General features: G+C 50.0%; 1 protein-coding gene across 1 annotated transcript in view; it reads right to left on the bottom strand.

Annotated features, from left to right (window-relative positions):
• MSH2 (mutS homolog 2) overlaps positions 1-14,727 on the bottom strand; it is a 223,791-nt gene extending 209,064 nt beyond the window's left edge. Inside the window, exons 1-4 of the mRNA XM_075338034.1 lie at positions 14,486-14,727; positions 10,013-10,167; positions 7,849-8,127; positions 7,107-7,253 (exon numbers count right to left, since the gene is read on the bottom strand). Of these exons, the coding sequence (XP_075194149.1) occupies positions 7,107-7,253; positions 7,849-8,127; positions 10,013-10,167; positions 14,486-14,693 (789 nt within the window). The 5' untranslated portion in view covers positions 14,694-14,727. The remainder of the gene's footprint in view (positions 1-7,106; positions 7,254-7,848; positions 8,128-10,012; positions 10,168-14,485) is intronic.
• Between the last annotated feature and the right edge of the window lie 4,970 nt (positions 14,728-19,697).

Raw genomic sequence — 19,697 nt, 5'->3', positions numbered from 1 at the left:
ACCTTGTTCAGACTCCAGAGCTCTAATGGCCGCTTGTATGGAGTGATGAGAAGACAAACTCCCTGCAGGAACGTGCATACCTGCGGAAGTCGGCTAGGCGTTTCTGAAAAAATACAGATAGCGCTGAGACTTGTCCTTTAAGGGAGCTGAGCGACCAACTATTTTCCAGCCAAGATGGTAGGAAGGAAGGAAAAATAGGCGATGCAAATGGCCAGGGAGAAACTCCTTGAGCAGAGCACCAAGATAAGAATATCTTCCACGATCTGTGGTAGATCTTGGCGGACGTTGGCTTCTTGGCCTGCGTCATGGTGACAACCACTCCTGAGATAATCCTGAAGACGCTAGGATCCAGGACTCAATGGCTACACCGTCATGTTCAGGGCCGCAGAGTTCAGATGGAAAAAAGGGCCCTTGAAACAGCAAGTCTGGTCGGTCTGGTAGTGGCCACGGTTGGCCTACCGTGAGGTACCACAGATCCGGGAACCCCGACCTCCTCGGCCAATCTGCGACCAATGTTGAACTGAGGCGTCCGCCGCCAGAGCTCGATGATCGTGAGACTGTGCTATGAAGCCGGAACAAAGTTGTTGTGCCGTGACGCCATTATGTCGACGTCCGGCATCCCGCAGCGGCGACAGATCTCCTGAAACCCGTCCGGGTGAAGAAACCAGTCCCCTGTGTCCATACCCTGGCGACTGAGGAAGTCTGCTTCCTAGTTTACCACGCCTGGGATGTGAACTGCGGATATGGTGGATGCCGTGTCTTCTACCCACGTTAGAATCCGCCGGACTTCCTGGAAGGCTTGCCGGCTGCGTGTTCTTCCGTGGTGGTTGATGTATGCCACCGCTGTGGAGATATCCGACTGAATTCGGATGTGCTTGCTTTTCAGCCACTGCTGGAAGGCTTGTAGGACAAGATACACTGCTCTGATTTCCAGAACATTGAGCTGAAGGGTGGACTCTTGCTGAATCCACGTACCTTGAGCCCTGTGGCGGAGAAAAAACTGCTCCCCACTCTGATAGACTCGTGCCTGTCGTAACTACCGCCCAGGATGGGGGTAGGAAGGACCTTTTTTCTGACCATGAGGTGGGAAGAAGCCACCACCGTAGAGATTCTTTGGCCGCCTGAGAAGGGGAGACGTCTCTGTCGATGGGCGTCGACTTCCCGTCTCATCGGCGGGGAATGTCCCATTGTAGTGGACGCAGATGAAACTGCGCGAAAGGGACTGCCGCCATTGCTACCATCTTACGTGAGAAGTGCATGAGGCGTCTCAATGTGTGCGACTGATCCTAAGGAGAGATTGCAGCCTTGTCTGTAGTGAACGCTGTTTGTCTAGCGGAAGCTTCACTATCGCTGAGAGAGTATGAAACTCCATGCCTAGATATGTTAGTGATTGGCCCGGGGTCGGATCTGACTTTGAAAAGTTGATGATCCACCCGAAACTCTGGAGAGTCTCCAGCGCAACGTTCGGCTGTGTTGGCATGTTCCTTAAGAGGGTGCCTTGACAAGTAGATCTCCCAAACACGGGATCACAGAGTGACCTTGAGATTGCAGGACTGGTACTACTGCTGGCATGACCTTAGCGAAGACCCGTGGGGCTATCGCCAGCCAGAAGGCAGGGTTACGAACTGAAGGTGTTCGCGTCTTATAACAAAGCGTAGAAACGCTGGAGCTCTGGATCAATCGGCACGTGGGGATAAGCATCCTTGACGTCTATCGATGTTAGGAAATTTCCTTGAAACATTGAGGCGATGACGGAGCGGGGGATTACATCCGGAACCGCCTGGTGTTCACGAGCTGGTTGAGCCGTGTTAGATCCAGAACGGGACGGAAATACTCGTCCTTTCTTGGCATCGCAAATAATTCGGAGTAAAAACCGTGACCTTGTTCCTGAAGAGGAACGGGGGTCACCACTCGTTGTGCCTTTAGAGTGCCCACCGCCTGCAGAAGAGCGTCGGCTCGGTCGGAAGGTGGAGAAGTTCTGAAGAATTGAGTTGGAGGACGAGAACTGAACTCTATCCTGTACCCGTGAGACAGAATGTCTCTCACCCAACGGTCTTTGACCTGAGACAGCTAAATATCGCCAAGGCGGGAGAGCCTGCTACCGACCGAGGATGCGGAGAGAGGAGGCCGCAAGTCATGAGGAAGCCTCTTGGAAGTAGGTTTTCAGGCTGTCTTTTTTGGGCGTGACTGAGCCCGCCAAGAAACTGAGCTCCTCTGATCCTTTTGAGTCCTCTTTGGACGAGGAGAAATAGGACCTGCCCGAGCCTTGAAAAAACCGAAAACCCCGACTGTCCCTTGGTATGTTGGGGTTTGTTTTGTCTGGGCTGAGGTAAGGAAGAATCCTTACTCTTGAACTGTTTAATGATTACATCTCACGCACACTAAACAGTCGGTCAGCAGAACAAGGCAAACTGGTTAAGCCCTTTTTTGGAAGCAGAATCTGCCTTCCATTCAGTTAACACCCAGGCCCTGCGTAAAACCACGGAGTGAGCGGACGCCACTGCCGTACGGGTCGTAGAGTCCAGGACAGCATTAATCGCCTAAGACGCAAATGCAGACATTTGAGCGGTTAAGGATGACACTTGCGGAACAGATGTACGTGTGACCGTGTCCATCTGTGTAAGACAAGCTGAAGTAGCTTGGGGTGCCTCTACGGCTGCTGGAGCTAACAGCGCGCCGATAGCCTCATAGATGGATTTCGACCAGAGATCCCTCTGTCAGTCAGTGGCATCTTTAAGTGCAGCCCCCTCTTCCACTGCAACTATGGATCTAGCTGCAAGCTGGAGATTGGAGGATCCACCTTGGGACACTGGGTCCAGCCATTGCCCACGTCAGGGGGTAGGGATAACGTGTATCCTCAGCCGTTTGGGGAAGCGCTTAACTGGATAAGCGTGGTGTTCCTGGACTGCCTGTGTAAAGTCAGGGTGGTCAAGGAAAGTATTTAATTTACGCTTGGGATACGTGAATGGAATTTCTCCTGCTATGAAGCTGACTCTTCCACTGGAGGAGCTGGGGGAGAAATAACTAACATTCTATTGATGGACGCTATGAGATTATTGACTCTGGCGTCACCATCAGGTGTATCCAGATTGAGAGCGGTCTCAGGATTAGATCTTGAGCAGCTATCTCCGCCACATCACACAGAGAGTCCGCTTGCTGGGACCCTGACTAGTGTGATGAAGTCGATGGCCGCTCATAGTGAGCCTCTCAGACTGTCTGGGACTGTCGTCCGTGTCAGAGCCGTCACTCTGGGAAGCACATGACCCCTCGGAGCTCAAAGTTGTTCCCACTGAGGGGGACCATGGATAATGTGAACAGTGGCCATGGATTTGAGAGACTTGTCTGGACTGCAAGGCTTCTAGTATCATAGCCATAGTCTCAGAAAATCTGTCAGTAAATACTGCAGGCACCGTCCCCATGTCCTGGACGGTTAGCAGAGACTCCGTAGTATACAATGGGGGTCTATGTACACTGCCGGCCATATAGCCATACATGCTGTACCGGCTGTATAGAAAACATGTGCTTCTGCACCTCTGTTTTACACAGACAATATGCTGTTATGTCCTCCGCACAATCAAGGAGGGTATATACAAAAATGCAGCTAAACAGCTAAACAGTGAATAAACATATATGTATATGTGCACTTCGGCACTAGTGGAGTCAGCCCCACAGGTGCTGCTTAACGCCTGGTCACAGCGGTTGTGTGACTATCCGAATCCCTGCCAGGGATTCCTAAACTTGTCTCTTCTGTCGCTACAGAAAACACTGACAAGAATGGCTGCCGGCGTCCTGTGCAGAGGAAGAAGCCGTGGGCGTGCCTGAGAAAGTGCGGGAATCCGGCTTCACAGTGTACACAGTGAGAGGGGTGGAGTATGCAAAGCATACTCCAGCTCTCAGCGCTGCCGGATTCACCGTGCATCCAGTGAGAGGGGTGGAGTATGCAAAGCATACTCCAGCTCTCAGCGCTGCCGTGCTGTGCAGCGTTACGCCCCTACCCTGACTGGCAGGTCTGTGGGCGGAAACGAAGTGAGACTAGGCCGCGCAAGCCGGGGACTCGAGTGATAAGCGCGGCCGGCATATAAGCCTTGGTCGGCGCGGAAGTCCCCGGCGCACCACAAGTCCCAGTCGCGCCCGAAATAAAAATGGCAACGGCGGTTAGCGCGGTAGTCCCCTAATACACTAACACACCCAGCAAGCTGTAGTGTGCGATGGCACTAGTGCGGGCAGCGCCGCCGTCCCTGGCGCACTAACACACCCAGCAATGCTGCCGTGTGTCCGTGCGCGGTCCCCACAGGGACACAGAGTACCTTAACGTAGCAGGGCCATGTCCCTGAGGATACTCCGCTCCATGTCCAGCAGATTCCCAGGAGCTGTGGATGGAGCACGGCCTCAGTGCCTGGAGGCCGGTAAGATCCCACTTCACCAGAGCCCTTCAGGGGGATGGGGAAGGAAAGCAGCATGTGGGCTCCAGCCTCTGTACCCGCAATGGGTACCTCAACCTTAACAAACACCCGACAAGAGTGGGGTGAGAAGGGAGCATGCTGGGGGCCCTTTAGTATGGGCCCTCTTTTCTTCCATCCGATATAGTCAGCAGCTACTGCTGACTAAACAGTGGAGCTATGCGTGGATGTCTGACCTCCTTCGCACAAAGCACAAAACTGGTGAGCCAGTGATCCCACTGGGGGTGTATAGCCAGAAGGGGAGGGGCCTTACACTTTTGAGTGTAATACTTTGTGTGGCCTCCGGAGGCAGTAGCTATACACCCAATTGTCTGGGTCTCCCAATGGAGCGACAAAGAAAAGCTTGTCTGGATAAGCGTAGCGTTTCTGGACTGCTCCTCTGAGTCAGAGAGGCCCAGAAAGTACTGAATTTACGCTTGGGATACCTGAAATGGAATTTCTCCTGCTGAAGCTGCCTCCTCCACTGGAGGGGCTGAGGGAGAAATATCCACCAGTGTATTGATGGGCGCTATGAGATCATTCACCATGGCGTCCCATTAGGAGCATCCAGAATGAAAGCGGTCTCAGGATCAGAAACCTGACCAGCTACCTCATCATACAGAGAATCCTCTCGCTGAGACCCTGACCAGTGTGTGAAGTCGAGGGTCTCTCCCAGCGAGCTCGCTTAGGCTGTCTGGGACTGTCGTCCGTGTCAGAGCCTTCAGTCTGGGACGTATGGGACCCCCTTGGAGCACGGATTAGTTCCAACTGAGGGAGACCGGGGAGCCTTGATTCAACAATGCCCTTGGTCTGAGTCACCGCGTTGGACTGCAAAGTTGCTAGAATTTTGTTCATAGTCCAAGACATTTTATCAGCAAAAAAACTGCAAACTCTGTCCTCTGGACAGTTTCACAGGTGGCCCTCTCTGGGCCACCACTAGCAGAGACTCTACCCATTAGGGGTTAGTGGAACCTGCCGGTAAAAACAGCCTCACGTGCGGTACAGACAGCATAGAAAACCTGTGCCTTGGCCCCCTTGCTCTATGCTGACGACATGCTGTTGTCTCCTCAGAGCTATCTAGGGGTATATCGCCAAGAAGCGACCGTACAGCCACAAGTCTGAGCCGCGCCGCAGCCTCCAGCGCGGCAGTTTCCCACAGATAAACTCACTCAGCTAAGCTGCAGTGAGTATAGTCCAAGCGCGCAGCGCTGTTGTCCTCGGCGCACTAACACGCCCAGCAATGCTGGCGTGTGTCTGTGTATGGTCTTGCAAATATAAGTACAAGGATAAAGTACACAAAAAAAACCACTGTGGCAATAGTGGGGCTTACCGCCCGCATAAGCGGGTAAGTGGTCGCCAGAATCCCTTTGCTGGGTCTCCCAGAGCCTGTGTCCGTTCTCCAGCTTAGATTGCCTGCAGGAATGGCTGCCGGCGTCCTGTGAAGAGGGGCGGGCCGTGGGCGTGCCCCAGACAAGAGCAGGAAACTGGCGTCCCCCTGTGCCCAGTGAGAGGGCTGGAGTATGTAAATAAGACTCCAGCCCTCGGCGCTGATCATTGTACAGCGTCTCGCCCCTTCCCTGACTGGCAGGGTTGGGGGCGGGAACGAAACGTAACTAGGCCGCAAAAGCCGGGGACTAGATTTATAAGCGCTGCCGTCGTAAAAGCGCGGCAGCGCGAAAGTCCCCGGCGCACCACAAGTCTCAGCCGCGCCGCAGCTCCAGCAGCGGCTGGCGCGGTAGTTCCCGACACAAACTCACTCAGCTAAGCTGCAGTGAGTAAAGCCCAAGCGCGCAGCGCTACTGTCCCCGGCGCACTAACACACCCAGCAACGCTGGAGTGTGTCTGTGCATAGACTGTACGGGGACACAGAGTACCTTAACGTTGCAGGGCCTGTCCCTGACGATACTCCGCTCCATTCCAGCAGGATCTCCGGGTCTGTGGATGGAGCCCGGCCTCAGAGCCTGGAGGCCGGTAAGATCCCACTTCACCAGAGCCCTTCAGGGGGATGGGGAAGGAAAACAGCATGTGGGCTCCAGCCTCCGTACCCGCAATGGGTACCTCAACCTTAACAAACACCCGACAAAAGTGGGGTGAGAAGGGAGCATGCTGGGGGCCCTAGTATGGGCCCTCTTTTCTTCCATCCGACATAGTCAGCAGCTGCTGCTGACTAAAACAGTGGAGCTATGCGTGGATGTCTGACCTCCTTCGCACAAAGCATAAAACTGAAGCAGCCCGTGATCCCACGGGGGGTGTATAGGCAGAAGGGGAGGGGCCTTACACTTTTTAGTGTAATACTTTGTGTGGCCTCCGGAGGCAGTAGCTATACACCCAATCGTCTGGGTCTCCCAATGGAGCGCCGAAGAAATATAGATTTCACTGTGGAATTTAATATTTTGAGAATGATAGAGGACTCCAGGAGAAAGAAGCACATAACTGCTTATTTTCATGTGTACTATTGCTATTGATTTGTGAAATAAAAATTAAAAAAACAGTTACGCTTTAAATAAAAAAAAAAAAAAAAAAAAAAAAAAAAAAAAAAAAATCACAGAACTGGCCAACGATTTTTACAGCATTACTGCAGTTCTAAAATAGTTTAAAAGCACAAGGCAGATATTTGGTCACAAGAGACGATGCTTTGTAGCTCCAGTCTCTGGAGTGGACCCGTACCTGCTTCTCCATCTCTGGTAACGCCGCACTCGTGATCTGTTCTCCTTTTTTTGCTTTTAGAAGGCGGTTAAGATCTTGCACACAATCCTTTGTGGTAAATTCGGACTTTTTCCGATCAGTGATGAGAATCCCACCTCGCTGAACAATCTGTGTAATGTATATAAAATTAGAAAAATTTAGATCTCAAAAGAAGCAGGGGGACATGACTTAGCTCACACCACAACCTGCTGAGACCCAGAACCGCTCTGTACAAGCAACTCCAGCTCTGGAGGACTCAAGTAGTCTTTGTAGTAAAAATCAGAAATTCATCTAACTTACAGGAGGTAAGGGCAAGGAGGTAAGGGCAAGGAGGTAAGGGCAAGGAGGTAAGGGCATTTCAATCAGAAATTCATCTAACTTACTGGAGGTAAGGGCAAGGAGGTAAGGGCAAGGAGGTAAGGGCAAGGAGGTAAGGGCAAGGAGGTAAGGGCAAGGAGGTAAGGGCAAGGAGGTAAGGGCATTTCAATCAGAAATTCATCTAGCTTACTGGATGTAAGTGCAAGCATGTTGTGTATTTCTACTGTACTTCACTGTAGTGGATCAACTTAGATGTAGGGACACCACACTTCAAAGTGCATTTAATATGCACAATATTGTGGAAAACATCATGTTAACCCCTAAAATTTGCCTCTGCCATCACTTAAGTACAATGTGGCTACCGCTCAGCAACACACAGCGGCCGTCATACACATTACCAACCTACCTGTCTTATTTTCCCCAGGTCTCCGCCAGCATCTCCTCCAGGCATCACACACTCCTTCGGTCCGATCTGAACCAGTAAAGCTTCTAGGTTAGAAAACTGATCATTATCTGGAAACTCGCACACTCCGAGCTTCCTGAAAGTGGAATCTACAAAACCAACGCCAACCAATCTCTGCCCTTCGGAGCTGACCAACCGCACACCGACAACCCCGACGGCAGAGGACATATCGCTGTTCCCAAACAGAATCTCCTCAAACTGGGTCAGGTTTCCTGGAGACGCCTGAGAAATAAAAAGTAGAAGATGCAGTTAGAAAACTCCAACGATTGTAGATATGCTATATACAATACAAGTTTTCTCATTTGGTCCACCTTTAGACTAAACAAGGTAATGAATAGGAAGTGAGCGCTGCGGCTGCCTCTCACTTCCTTATGATTGCTCCGGTGTCCGAAAGTGAGGAGACAGAACCTAACGGTGATTGGATGTGGGGCTCACGTGGCGCAACAAAATCTCGTAAGACCCGAGAATGCAGCACCGCTGGAACAGCACCAGTACAGGAGGGGTTGGGGTTGGGGAAAAGAGTATAGGCTATTTTTATTTTACCTGGGGGAAACGTGTAATCAGCAGAAGGGGTTGTGCTAGGAGTGGACAACCCCTTTAAGTTCCACCATGGTTTTCAAAACTTTTTGGTCACACTGCAGCTGCTGGAAGGGGATTTACCAACAGACCTATGTGAAGATTGGAGGTCCGTGATGTGTCTAGTGAACGGCGCCATCCCCAGGTGAAACGTATAAACCAGTTGCTATCCATGTGCACACTCTGGCCACTTACTACAATGGGAGAAACAAGAATGGTTCCAAGAAGTCAATAGACAGAGCTTTTGTCACTTCTCTACTGATTCTCTGCCAGGATGGGGCTACTGAAGAAATGTCTCACCAGACAGGGGACCACCAAGTCTTACATGGGAAGAGGCCCCCCCCGGTCTTACACATATCGTAGTACACACAATGATTTTGGAGGAACTAGTCGATCATTTAATGTAGAGGAGGGCACCTAGACTATTACAGGATACGTACTGCCAGAAAAAAAAGAGGATTGATAGTGTTGGATTAATACACCAAATCCTTTTGCTTCACCAGGAGATAAAGAGGTGGTGGCCCTTGAGAAAGGATCACGAAACGCGCGTCGGGCTCTGACCAGTCACTGCTTGTTCCTGCTGGAATACTAGGTGGGCAACCTACACTGCACCTTGTGCGTCCCTAAAATAATTATTATTAGGAATTGAGTCTATGCAGAATATGGGATGGCGGGGGTTTGCAGCAGCATTAGTTGTTAGCCCTCTATTACCAGCGGGATATGATTGGAACTTTGGTTTGTGGGAGATGGACTTATGAATGACTACAATCCATTTGTATTTGCTACTCCGTGCTCCCCAGACCTCTCCTGATAATGAATAATATTGTAATGACTTGGTCTCCACCTTGTTGAGATTTACTACCTCCTGATTTGTCTCCTCTACTACGTATTTACTTATAGAGGTTTTTCCTCATAAATGTATGTCTGTTCATTTTGTATTTAATAAATTTAGTGGATTTTAGACTTCATTATGTGGTTTCCACATTTTTGAGCAGGAGATAAAGAGGTTTGTCATCTTCAAAAAAATGGGTAAAAATACTAAGTGCTTATAAAAGCAAACAACTTTGCAATTTACTTACTTGTTATTAAAAATTCTCTGTTATCAAGAAAAAAGGGATACTTTCTTTTGTAGTGTTGAGCTCAGAATTCAACTGTAGAGTGCAGCACTTCGAGGTTAATCTAGGCCCGATTCAGTGTCCCCTGCACAGATGCCTCTGCATGTAGCATTGAGAGCGCACATTTCAGCCAGCAGCTCGACCGTGCCGTGGGTCCGATCTGTCAATCACAGAAAAGTGTGCCACCCCCTGGTATGCAGAGCAGCGTCTGGGGGGGGGGGGGGGGGGCGCTCCTCAAGACAAGTTGAGATGAACCCTTTAAGATGTCAAAAGCATCTGACAGCAGTTCATATCCCTCTCTCTACTAAAATGGCAGAAATGCTCGGCTGACAGTCAGTAGTCAGCCAAAAGAGCATATGGGTAACAACTTTCTAAGGTCATTGGGTAAAGTGCACAGACCCAGAGGATGTCAGTACCTTAAAAGCCAAGTGCCACTCATTGTCTTTGGAGGTTTTGCTTCCAGACTTGTTTTTATAAACTTCAACACGATACTGACGAACGAGCAGAAGATCCCGCACGAAGGACTCAAAGTTCATCTTACTGAGCACCACGCTCTCCAGCTTCTTACTGCCTGCAATGACAATAATAATAATTACCACAACACATTTTCCTATTAAACCCTGTGGCCACACACTGATCGCTCCTATATGGGAAGGTGCATAAAATATTTGGCCCAGATTACAAATCTGCAGAAAAATAAAGGGTCTTCTGGGAGGAATTAATCAAGGTCTGGAGTAAAAAGTTGTAAATGTTATTACTTTTGCCATATAATAGGGTGATATTTAGAGGAGGGGGTCTCAAATCCCTCCCCTGATGGATTAAAGCGGGCTTTACACGCTGCGACATCGCTAATGCGGAGTCGTTGGGGTCAAGGAATTTGTGACGCACATCCGGCTGCTGTAGCGATGCCGTTGCGTGTGACACCGATAAGCGATTTTGCATCGTTGCAGAAACGTGCAAAATCGCTAATCGGCGACACGGGGGTCCATTCTCAAATCTCGTTACTGCAGCAGTAACGAGGTTGTTCCTCGTTCCTGCGGCAGCACACATCGCTCCGTGTGACACCGCAGGAACAAGGAAGCTCCCCTTACCTGCCTCCCGGCCGCTATGAGGAAGGAAGCAGGTGGGCGGGATGTTACGTCCCGCTCAGCTCCGCCCCTCCGCTGCTATTGGGCGGCGGTTCAGTGACGTCGCTGTGACGTCGCACGGACCGCCCCCTTAGAAATGAGGCGGTTCGCCGGTCACAGCGACGTCGCCGGACAGGTAAGTATGTGTGACGGCTGTTGTGCGACACGGGCAGCGATTTGCCCGTGTCGCGCAACAGATGGGGGCGGGTACCCACACTAGCGATATCGGGACCGATATCGCAGTGTGTAAAGTAGCCTTTACTGTAACTGACTAAAAATTGGTGCAAGTTAAAGGGAACCTGTCACCCCTTATATACAGGATTCTAACATGCTGTATATAAGAGCCCAGACCGCTGTGTAGAACATAAAAAATACTTTATAATACTCACCTAAACCGGTTGCTGCAGTGGATGTGGGTCAGATGGGTTTCTTCGTCTTCCGGTGCCGGCGCCGCCTCTTTCGGCCATCTTCAGAAGCCGTGGTGCATGACACGTCTATGTCATCCACACTCGCCAGCATTCAGGTCCTGAGCAGTGCAGATCAGAGTATTGTAGTGCGCAGGACCATCGAGTGTGTATGACGCCGGACACGCCATGCACCGCAGCTTCAGAAGGAGGACGAAGATGGCTGAAAGATAAGGACGCGTTGGCACCGGAAGACGAAGACGCCCATTTGACCCTCATCCACCGCAGCAACTAGTTTAGGTGAGTATTATAAAGTGTTTTTTTATATTCTACACAGCGGCCTGGGCTCTTATATACAGCATGTTAGAATGCTTTATAGAAGAGCCCGCTGGAGGTGACCGCAGCTTATAGGCCGAAAAACTGGTGACAGGTTCCCTTTAAAAATCACAAATTACTTTGCTGCTAAATTTAATTCTTGTAATACATTGACAGGCAAAGCTGTGCCAAACTACAGAGGTTTCTTGTGATTTGTGAAGCTCCCGTACAGCGATCACATGCCATATAGTATTCCCTCTCCCTTTAGCCAAGCACCGGCCTCTTAAGATATACACACACTGGTACGGTGCACAATGCCTGCTGGAAGGGACAGACCAGGAAAACTACCACTGAGGAGGGACTGAAGACGCGAGTGTGTGAGGGTTGCCTTTCTTTAATCCATTCTGTGCACTTTACAAAAAAAAAAAAAAGTGTAATATGTCCTGGAAAAACCCTTTAAATGCCACACAAGCATCTTAAGGCTGCTTTACCCGCAGCGACATCGCTAGCGATGGCGCTTGTGAAAGCACCCGCCCCTGACGTTTGTGCGTCACAGGCAAATCGCTGCCCGTGACACACAATATCGCTAAGACCCATCACACATACCTGCCTAGCGACGTCGCTGTGTGCGGCAAACAACCTCTTTAAGGGGGAGGTTCGTGCGGCGTCACACAGCGGCCGACCAATAGAAGTGGAGGGGTGGAGAGGAGCCGCATTAACGACACGCCCACCTCGTTGCCGGAGGATGCAGGTACGGTGTTGGTCGTCGTTCCCAGGTGTCACACGTAGCAATGTGTGCTGCCTCAGGAACGACGAACAACCTGCGTCCACAACGACCAATGAGATTTTGAAAATGAACGACGTATCAACAATTAGGTGAGAATCTTTGACCGTTAACACTCGCTCGGAGCTGTTACACGCAACAACGTCGCTAACGAGGCCGGATGTGCGTCACGAATTCCGTGACCCCGATGACATCTCGTTAGCGATGTCGTTGTGTGTAAACCAGCCTTTAGGGTGCCTGCCCACGATCAGTATTTACAGTGTTTTGGATGTAGCATGCTTCAGCTGCGTCCAAAACGCTGCATTGTACAGTACAAGCAGTGGATGGGATTTGTAGAAATCTCCTGCCCACTGTGCTGTTTTTTTCAGCAGCAAACACTGACCTGTGGTGCGTCTTTCCAGACTGCAGCAAGTCAATTGTTTGCTGTGGAATTGCAGTCGTCCTCTGTAGGGAGAACACAGCGAGGAGACCGCACCGAACCTTGATTGTGGGTACAAGCAGCTGCGGTCTCCTGAGGAGGAGACGCGCAGCCCCACAGGTCAGGACCCGCTGCGTCCAGGATGCAGTGAGTCTTGATTGTGGGCATATACCCTTACACTACGTGATTGAAATGCATCTTTGTTAGGCTCTGTGCCGACATGTGCGTATTGCACGCAGTTACGCTGTGTTCTGCACCGCAGCGTAACTGCATGCATCCTGAGCACAATCTATGAAGATTGTGCATAATCCATGCGCACGTTGCGTTTTAGAACGCAGCGATTTGAATGCGTTCTAAAAAGCAACATGTCACTTCTTTCATGCGCTTTGGATGCAGCCCCCGCTCTGTCTATGGGAGAGGCTGCATCCAGAGCGCATGAAAACGGCTTTTCATTACGGACTGTTTCTGCAGCGATTTGAAGCGCACATGTGCTGTTCAAATCGCTGCAGAAATTTCTGCAGGGACAGAACGCAATGTGGGCACATAGCCTTACAGATCAGCAGGTCTTCTGAAATTTGTTTTAGATAGATTTGCTCAGCCTGAATCAAAAGTGGCTCAAACAACGTTTATCGTGCTTCAAAGTCTCAACTGACCCCAAAGTGAATGGAGATCATGAAAAGAGAAAAAAAAAAAAAAAAAACAACACTCCCCTGTCATATGTCCCCACGTGACTCCTTACGCCCCTGCAGTCCTCTGTGCAGATCTTATTTTTTTCCCAATGCTGAGGAGCACAGTCACCTGAGAGATCAACGCACATCACGTGACCACAGCAATGGAAGCAGCATAGATCCGTGCGGAGGTCGGCAGCGTAAGGAGTCACGTGAGGGCCTAGGACAGGGGAGTATAATTTGTGGGGGGGGGGGGTTGTTTTTGTTTTCATAAACTCCTTCTTAACCCTTAAAAGAACATCCAGTTTCCATTCTGCCAGATTTGAACCAATCAACTCCCTAAAGTTTTTAGACTCCCCGGAATCAAATTTCTCAAGACGAAATTAGTGACAGATGGGTTCTCAGATCTTAGGAAAATTTTCCTTTAACCCTAGAACGTGCAACCATAGAATTCTACCAAACAAGTGACCTTGCAGGCCTACGAGGCCCCAGGTATGCGTTCTAGGGTTAAGGCTACGTGCGCATGCTGCGTTTTTTTCTGGCCAGAAAGATGCAGTGTTTTTGGCTCGAAAAAAACGCACCCACAGGAAAAAACACAAAAAAACCATGCGTTTTTGTACGGTTTTTTGTGCAATGCATTCAACGGGTGAAAAACACAATGAAAAACGCAAAAGGAATTGACATGTAGCGTCTTTGTGGTCACGACAAAGACGCAGCCAAAAAAACTGCACTGTGCGGACAGCAAAAATAAACCAGACGGTCACTGAATGGGAACCTCCACTGGACATCAACACCATCACTGCTACCGGGAGGATGGGGACGGTGAACCGCAGAGCGGCCCAGAGCAACAGCTCCTGCTTAACCCTTCTTATACCGTGGAGAAATTTAGAAGAAGAGGGGTGAGAAGGGGTTAACTCACATTATAAGGATGTGATAAATCAATGTTATAATGGCCTGTGCCCCTATATAATTTTATATATATATATATATATATATATATATATATATATATACACACACACACACACACACTCATATACATAGACAGATATATATATATCTAACATATAAAACTCAGTGTGTGTGTATATTATATATATAATATATCTCTATGTGCATATATATATATACACACACACACACACACACACACACACACACACACACACACACCTGATCCCAGATGCTTGATGACCCCGCTGGTCTTGAACACTTCCTTGGCGGCGAACAGCGCGTCTCCTCCGTGCACCGTGTAGTAGTCGCTCCGGTCAAACACCCGCACTGTGGTGTCCGGCTTGTCCGGCATGGAGAGGTAGAAGCTGATGAAGCCGCTCTCGGCCCCGCTGTCCATACTCAGCTTCTCTTTCGGCTGCACGGCCATGCTGGAATCTCCCGCCAACACAGAACAGCACAGGATGATGACAGAACGTAAAATGAGCCGCGTCGCTCGGCAACGGCGTCATTACGTGACCGCGTTTCGCCCGTAGCGGTTCTGAGCGCCATCTTTGATGAGGGCAGGACCTGATAAACTCACTCACGCGTCCACTGCGCATGCCCCGGGAGATAATTGCTAGTCTCACCTTTACTGATTTGGCAGGGCAGATATAAAAATGACAATAAAAAAAAACACTGTAACTAAGCAACCAATATTGCAATCCAAAACAAAATCTGTCAGATTAATTCAATGTAAAAATTAAGCACCGCTGTGTCTGTAAAAAAAAAAACAAAAACGCAAAATGTAATTTCATCCCATGCGGATTTTTCTCTGTGCATTCAATAGGTTGAAATAGAAAATCAGAAGTTTTTCTGCAAATGTCAGCCCGCTAAAGGGAAATCTAATATTTAAAGCTCAGTGTATGTATGTGTGTGTGTGTGTGTGTGTGTGTGTGTCCGCTAAAGAATCTGCACCATCGCATTTACAATCATGAAATTTTGCACAGACGCCCCATGTGACCCAGGGAACGTCATAGACTATGTTTTGACAGGAAAATTTAACTCCGCGCTTTACAGTTACTCTCCAAAAAAACTGCCTCCATTAAAGTAAATGGAGCTTGGAACTACTGGTTTTAATAGCAGCTGTGATTGGTTGCTATAGGAACAAAAGACATTGTTAGTATAAGAAGCTTATGTGTGAGGTAATATGATGTTAGTGGGGAGACAGATAGAGAGAAACAGAGACACAGGTAGAGACAGACAGGGAAAGAGACAGAGAGATAGAGACAGACGGTGAAAGAGACAGACAGAGACAGACAGTGAAAGATACAGACAGAGACAGACGGTGAAAGAGATAGACAGAGACAGACGGGGAAAGAGACAGATGGGGAAAGAGAAGACAGCCAGAGAGACAGACAAAAATAGATGGGGAAAGAGACAGACCTTGATAGAGACAGATGGGGAAAGAGACAGAAAAATAGAGACAGACAGAGACAGGCAGACAGGGAAAGAGACAGACAGGAAAAGAGACAGACAAAGAGATAGACAAAGACATACAGGGAAAGAGACAGGAAAAGAGATGGGGAGACAGACCTGGGAAAGAGACAGACCGGGGAAAGAGACAGACACAGATAGAGAGAGACAGACAGACACAGAGATAGAGCGAAACAGAGATAGAGACAGACAGACAGAGACATAGACATAGACAGACAAGGAAAGAGACAGACAAACAGAGACTGGGAGAGAGACAGAGAGACAATTACTATCCCGGGCAACGCCCGGTACTACAGCTAGTAAAAAATAAAGTGGGGGAAAAAAAGCTTAAAAAAATATATAAACCTTTAAATTTCCCTTTAAATATTTTTACTACATTTTGAACCTATTTTTAAACCTAATAATTACTATTTTCTGTTTTTTATTATTATCATTATTATTATTAATAATATTATTATTATTAATATTATACTTACAAAATTTGATGCTGTTGATGTTCCTACAGCTTGTATTTTGAAGCCACATCAGTGTCTCATCTGTTTGAGGAGGATGGTTGCTTCTATGCCGGCTGGTTGTGAACACGTTGCCTCTTTGCCAGCTGGTTCTGAACACTTGTATTTTGCACCATTCTTCTTTTAGCTCCTGAATCTTTCTTCTTTTTCTTCCTAGTGTCTTCTTCATCTTCGTCCAGGTCTTTCACCTCCCGATACTTCATTGGGTCAGATATAACCACTTGATTCCACTGCCCAGGTGTCATTGATGGCTGCTCAGGTCTTTTTTTATTTAAAGGAAATGTCAGATATTTTTGGACTGTTCCTTGTTTAGCTCCTGAATATTTCTTCTTTTTCTTCTTAGTATCTTCTTCATCTTCGTCCATGTCTTTCACCTCCCAATACTTCATTGGGTCAGATATAACCACTTGATTCCACTGTCCTGGTGGCATTGATGGTGGCTCAGGTCTTTGAAATGTCAGATATTTTTTTGCTGTCCCATGTTTAGCTCCTGATTCTTTCTTCTTTTTATTCTTAGTATCTTCTTCATCTTCGTCCAGGCCTTTCACCTCCCGATACTTCATTGGGTCAGATATAACCACTTGATTCCACTGCACTGGTGTCATTGATGGCGGCTCAGGTCTTTTTTCATATAAAGGAAATGTCAGATATTTTTGCACCGTTCCTTGTGTAGCTTCTGAATCTTTCTTTTCTTTCTTCTTTTTGTCTTTCTCATCTTCTTTAAGATCTTTCGCCTCCAGATACGCCATTGGTTCCGTTATTGTTTCGCCCGGGGACCAGGGGGTACTCAGATCCGGGCCACAGAGTCACTTCTGTGGGTATCACGATGGCGTGACCCGGTCTGTGATCCCAGGCTCCACAGTAAAAGGGGTTTTTGTTAGGGGAGATTGTCCGTGACGCCACCCACGGTTGTGGTGATGGTGGAACACCACCGCTGCTCTGGAAGGGGATCCCGGGAGCGATGACAGGGAGCAGCGTAGTTGTTATGTCCCCTCCGTGGGTAGGGGGGTTGGTTGTCCCGGGGCCCAGTGATGGAGTAAGCAGGGGGCAGGGCGCAGTGCTGCAGTGCGGTGCCCGAGGGCACGGGTGTACTCACAAGAAAGTCACACGGAGTCACTGGTGAACTAAGAATTGCCGGTGTCCGCGGCCTCCGGTACGGGGGTGTTAGAGTCCCACACACGGTGCAGCAGCCCTTGTTGTTTCCTTCCCTGCAGCAAAGTGCCTTTTTCTCCTCTCTCTCTTCCTCTTTCTCCTCAGCCGGGGACGGGGAATCACTCCCCTGTAGTGATCCGGGTACCCAGGTACCGAGGGGCCACCGCCCGGCTCCGGCTACCTGTTCTGGCCCCTTCCTCACTACGGCCTGCCCCGGCCCTTTTGGAGAACGCTTCACTCCCAGCCTGGGAGCTAACTCCAGACCTCTCTCCTGTCTCCTCTCCACACACTGTCTGCTCCAGCCCCTCCCCTCTCCTCTGCTTTTCCCTTACACTGGGGGCTGTGCTTTGTCATGCTGCACTGTGTGAGATCAGATTACCAAGGAGGATTAACTCTTTCTGTGACAACCTGGCTGTGCCAGGGCGTCACACACCCCCTTGGTAAAACACGGCCCGTCCTCGGGCCGTCTAGGCACCGACATTTATTAAAACTGGAAAAGAATAAAACATTTTAAACATTTTCAATCTTCCCACAGCAGGATGCACATTGCTTCAACATTGCAACAACAAATAACACTTTTAATAATGTCAACGTGACGGGTCCTTTAGTCACCCACCCAAACAACCTAGCCTTGGTGCTGCCCCTAAAGCCCAGGCAGCACCCCTTGACCCCAGTCCAGAAACGGTTCCAGATTGGTCAACGGGACCGGTACTTTGCTGCCGTTGCGGCCGGGCGGACTGCCGGAGCCGTCGTCATCTCCGTCGCGGCCGGGCGGACTGCCGGGGCCGGTGGCAGGGTGGTGACAAAGGTGAGGCCTGGGGACCCCAGGTCTGGGTCCTCCCCCACAGACGCTGCGGGCTCCGCTACCGGTAACAGGGGTAACGGGTCGGTGCATCGCTGCGGCGGCCTCTCCAGGAACCAAACGTTGGCAGAGTCCTGGCGTCCCTGCCTTTACAGTCCTTGTCACATAGGCTGCGGTTCCTTCCTACTGCTCCCCCTTGGTACTCGGGAGCAGTCCTTCCAGCAACTTTAAAGTTTCTCTTTCGCTTCCGGTCCTCCGGAGCTTCACTTCCGCCCGCGTTCTCAGGGGGCGGAGCCTCTTTTTCGCGCCCGCCGTTCAGAGAAGAAGGCGCCAAGCTGTTGTTTTTGGCGCCTAAAATGGTGGCTAAAATGGCGGACTTCTGGATTTTTCCTCAGCGGGACGCCGCTGACGGACGGGGCAAGGCGCACTTCCTCCAGGTGACTGGATGGGCTCGATCCTGTTCGTGACGCCAAATGTTTCGCCCGGGGACCAGGGGGTACTCAGATCCGGGCCACAGAGTCACTTCTGTGGGTATCACGATGGCGTGACCCGGTCTGTGATCCCAGGCTCCACAGTAAAAGGGGTTTTTGTTAGGGGAGATTGTCCGTGACGCCACCCACGGTTGTGGTGATGGTGGAACACCACCACTGCTCTGGAAGGGGATCCCGGGAGCGATGACAGGGAGCAGCGTAGTTGTTATGTCCCCTCCGTGGGTAGGGGGGTTGGTTGTCCCGGGGCCCAGTGATGGAGTAAGCAGGGGGCAGGGCGCAGTGCTGCAGTGCGGTGCCCGAGGGCACGGGTGTACTCACAAGAAAGTCACACGGAGTCACTGGTGAACTAAGAATTGCCGGTGTCCGCGGCCTCTGGTACGGGGGTGTTAGAGTCCCACACACGGTGCAGCAGCCCTTGTTGTTTCCTTCCCTGCAGCAAAGTGCCTTTTTCTCCTCTCTCTCTTCCTCTTTCTCCTCAGCCGGGGACGGGGAATCACTCCCCTGTAGTGATCCGGGTACCCAGGTACCGAGGGGCCACCGCCCGGCTCCGGCTACCTGTTCTGGCCCCTTCCTCACTACGGCCTGCCCCGGCCCTTTTGGAGAACGCTTCACTCCCAGCCTGGGAGCTAACTCCAGACCTCTCTCCTGTCTCCTCTCCACACACTGTCTGCTCCAGCCCCTCCCCTCTCCTCTGCTTTTCCCTTACACTGGGGGCTGTGCTTTGTCATGCTGCACTGTGTGAGATCAGATTACCAAGGAGGATTAACTCTTTCTGTGACAACCTGGCTGTGCCAGGGCGTCACATTATCTCCTCTTTATTCTTCTCTTCTGGCGTCACTGATGGTGGCTCAGGTCTTTTTTCATAAAGAGGAAACGGAAGATATTGTTTCTGGGCTTCGGGGTTGGTCGGCATCAGGCGCTAAGAAAAGAAGAGTCAGTTAATTGTCTACTTGTCCTTTACATCTATGGACAGAACATGAGGACATAATATGCGGTGTGAT

This window comes from Anomaloglossus baeobatrachus, chromosome 3 (genome assembly GCF_048569485.1).
Source record: "Anomaloglossus baeobatrachus isolate aAnoBae1 chromosome 3, aAnoBae1.hap1, whole genome shotgun sequence".
Classification (NCBI taxonomy): domain Eukaryota; kingdom Metazoa; phylum Chordata; class Amphibia; order Anura; family Aromobatidae; genus Anomaloglossus; species Anomaloglossus baeobatrachus.
The sequence above is the reverse complement of the archived record's forward strand: the minus strand, read 5'-3'. Positions and strand labels throughout refer to the sequence as shown.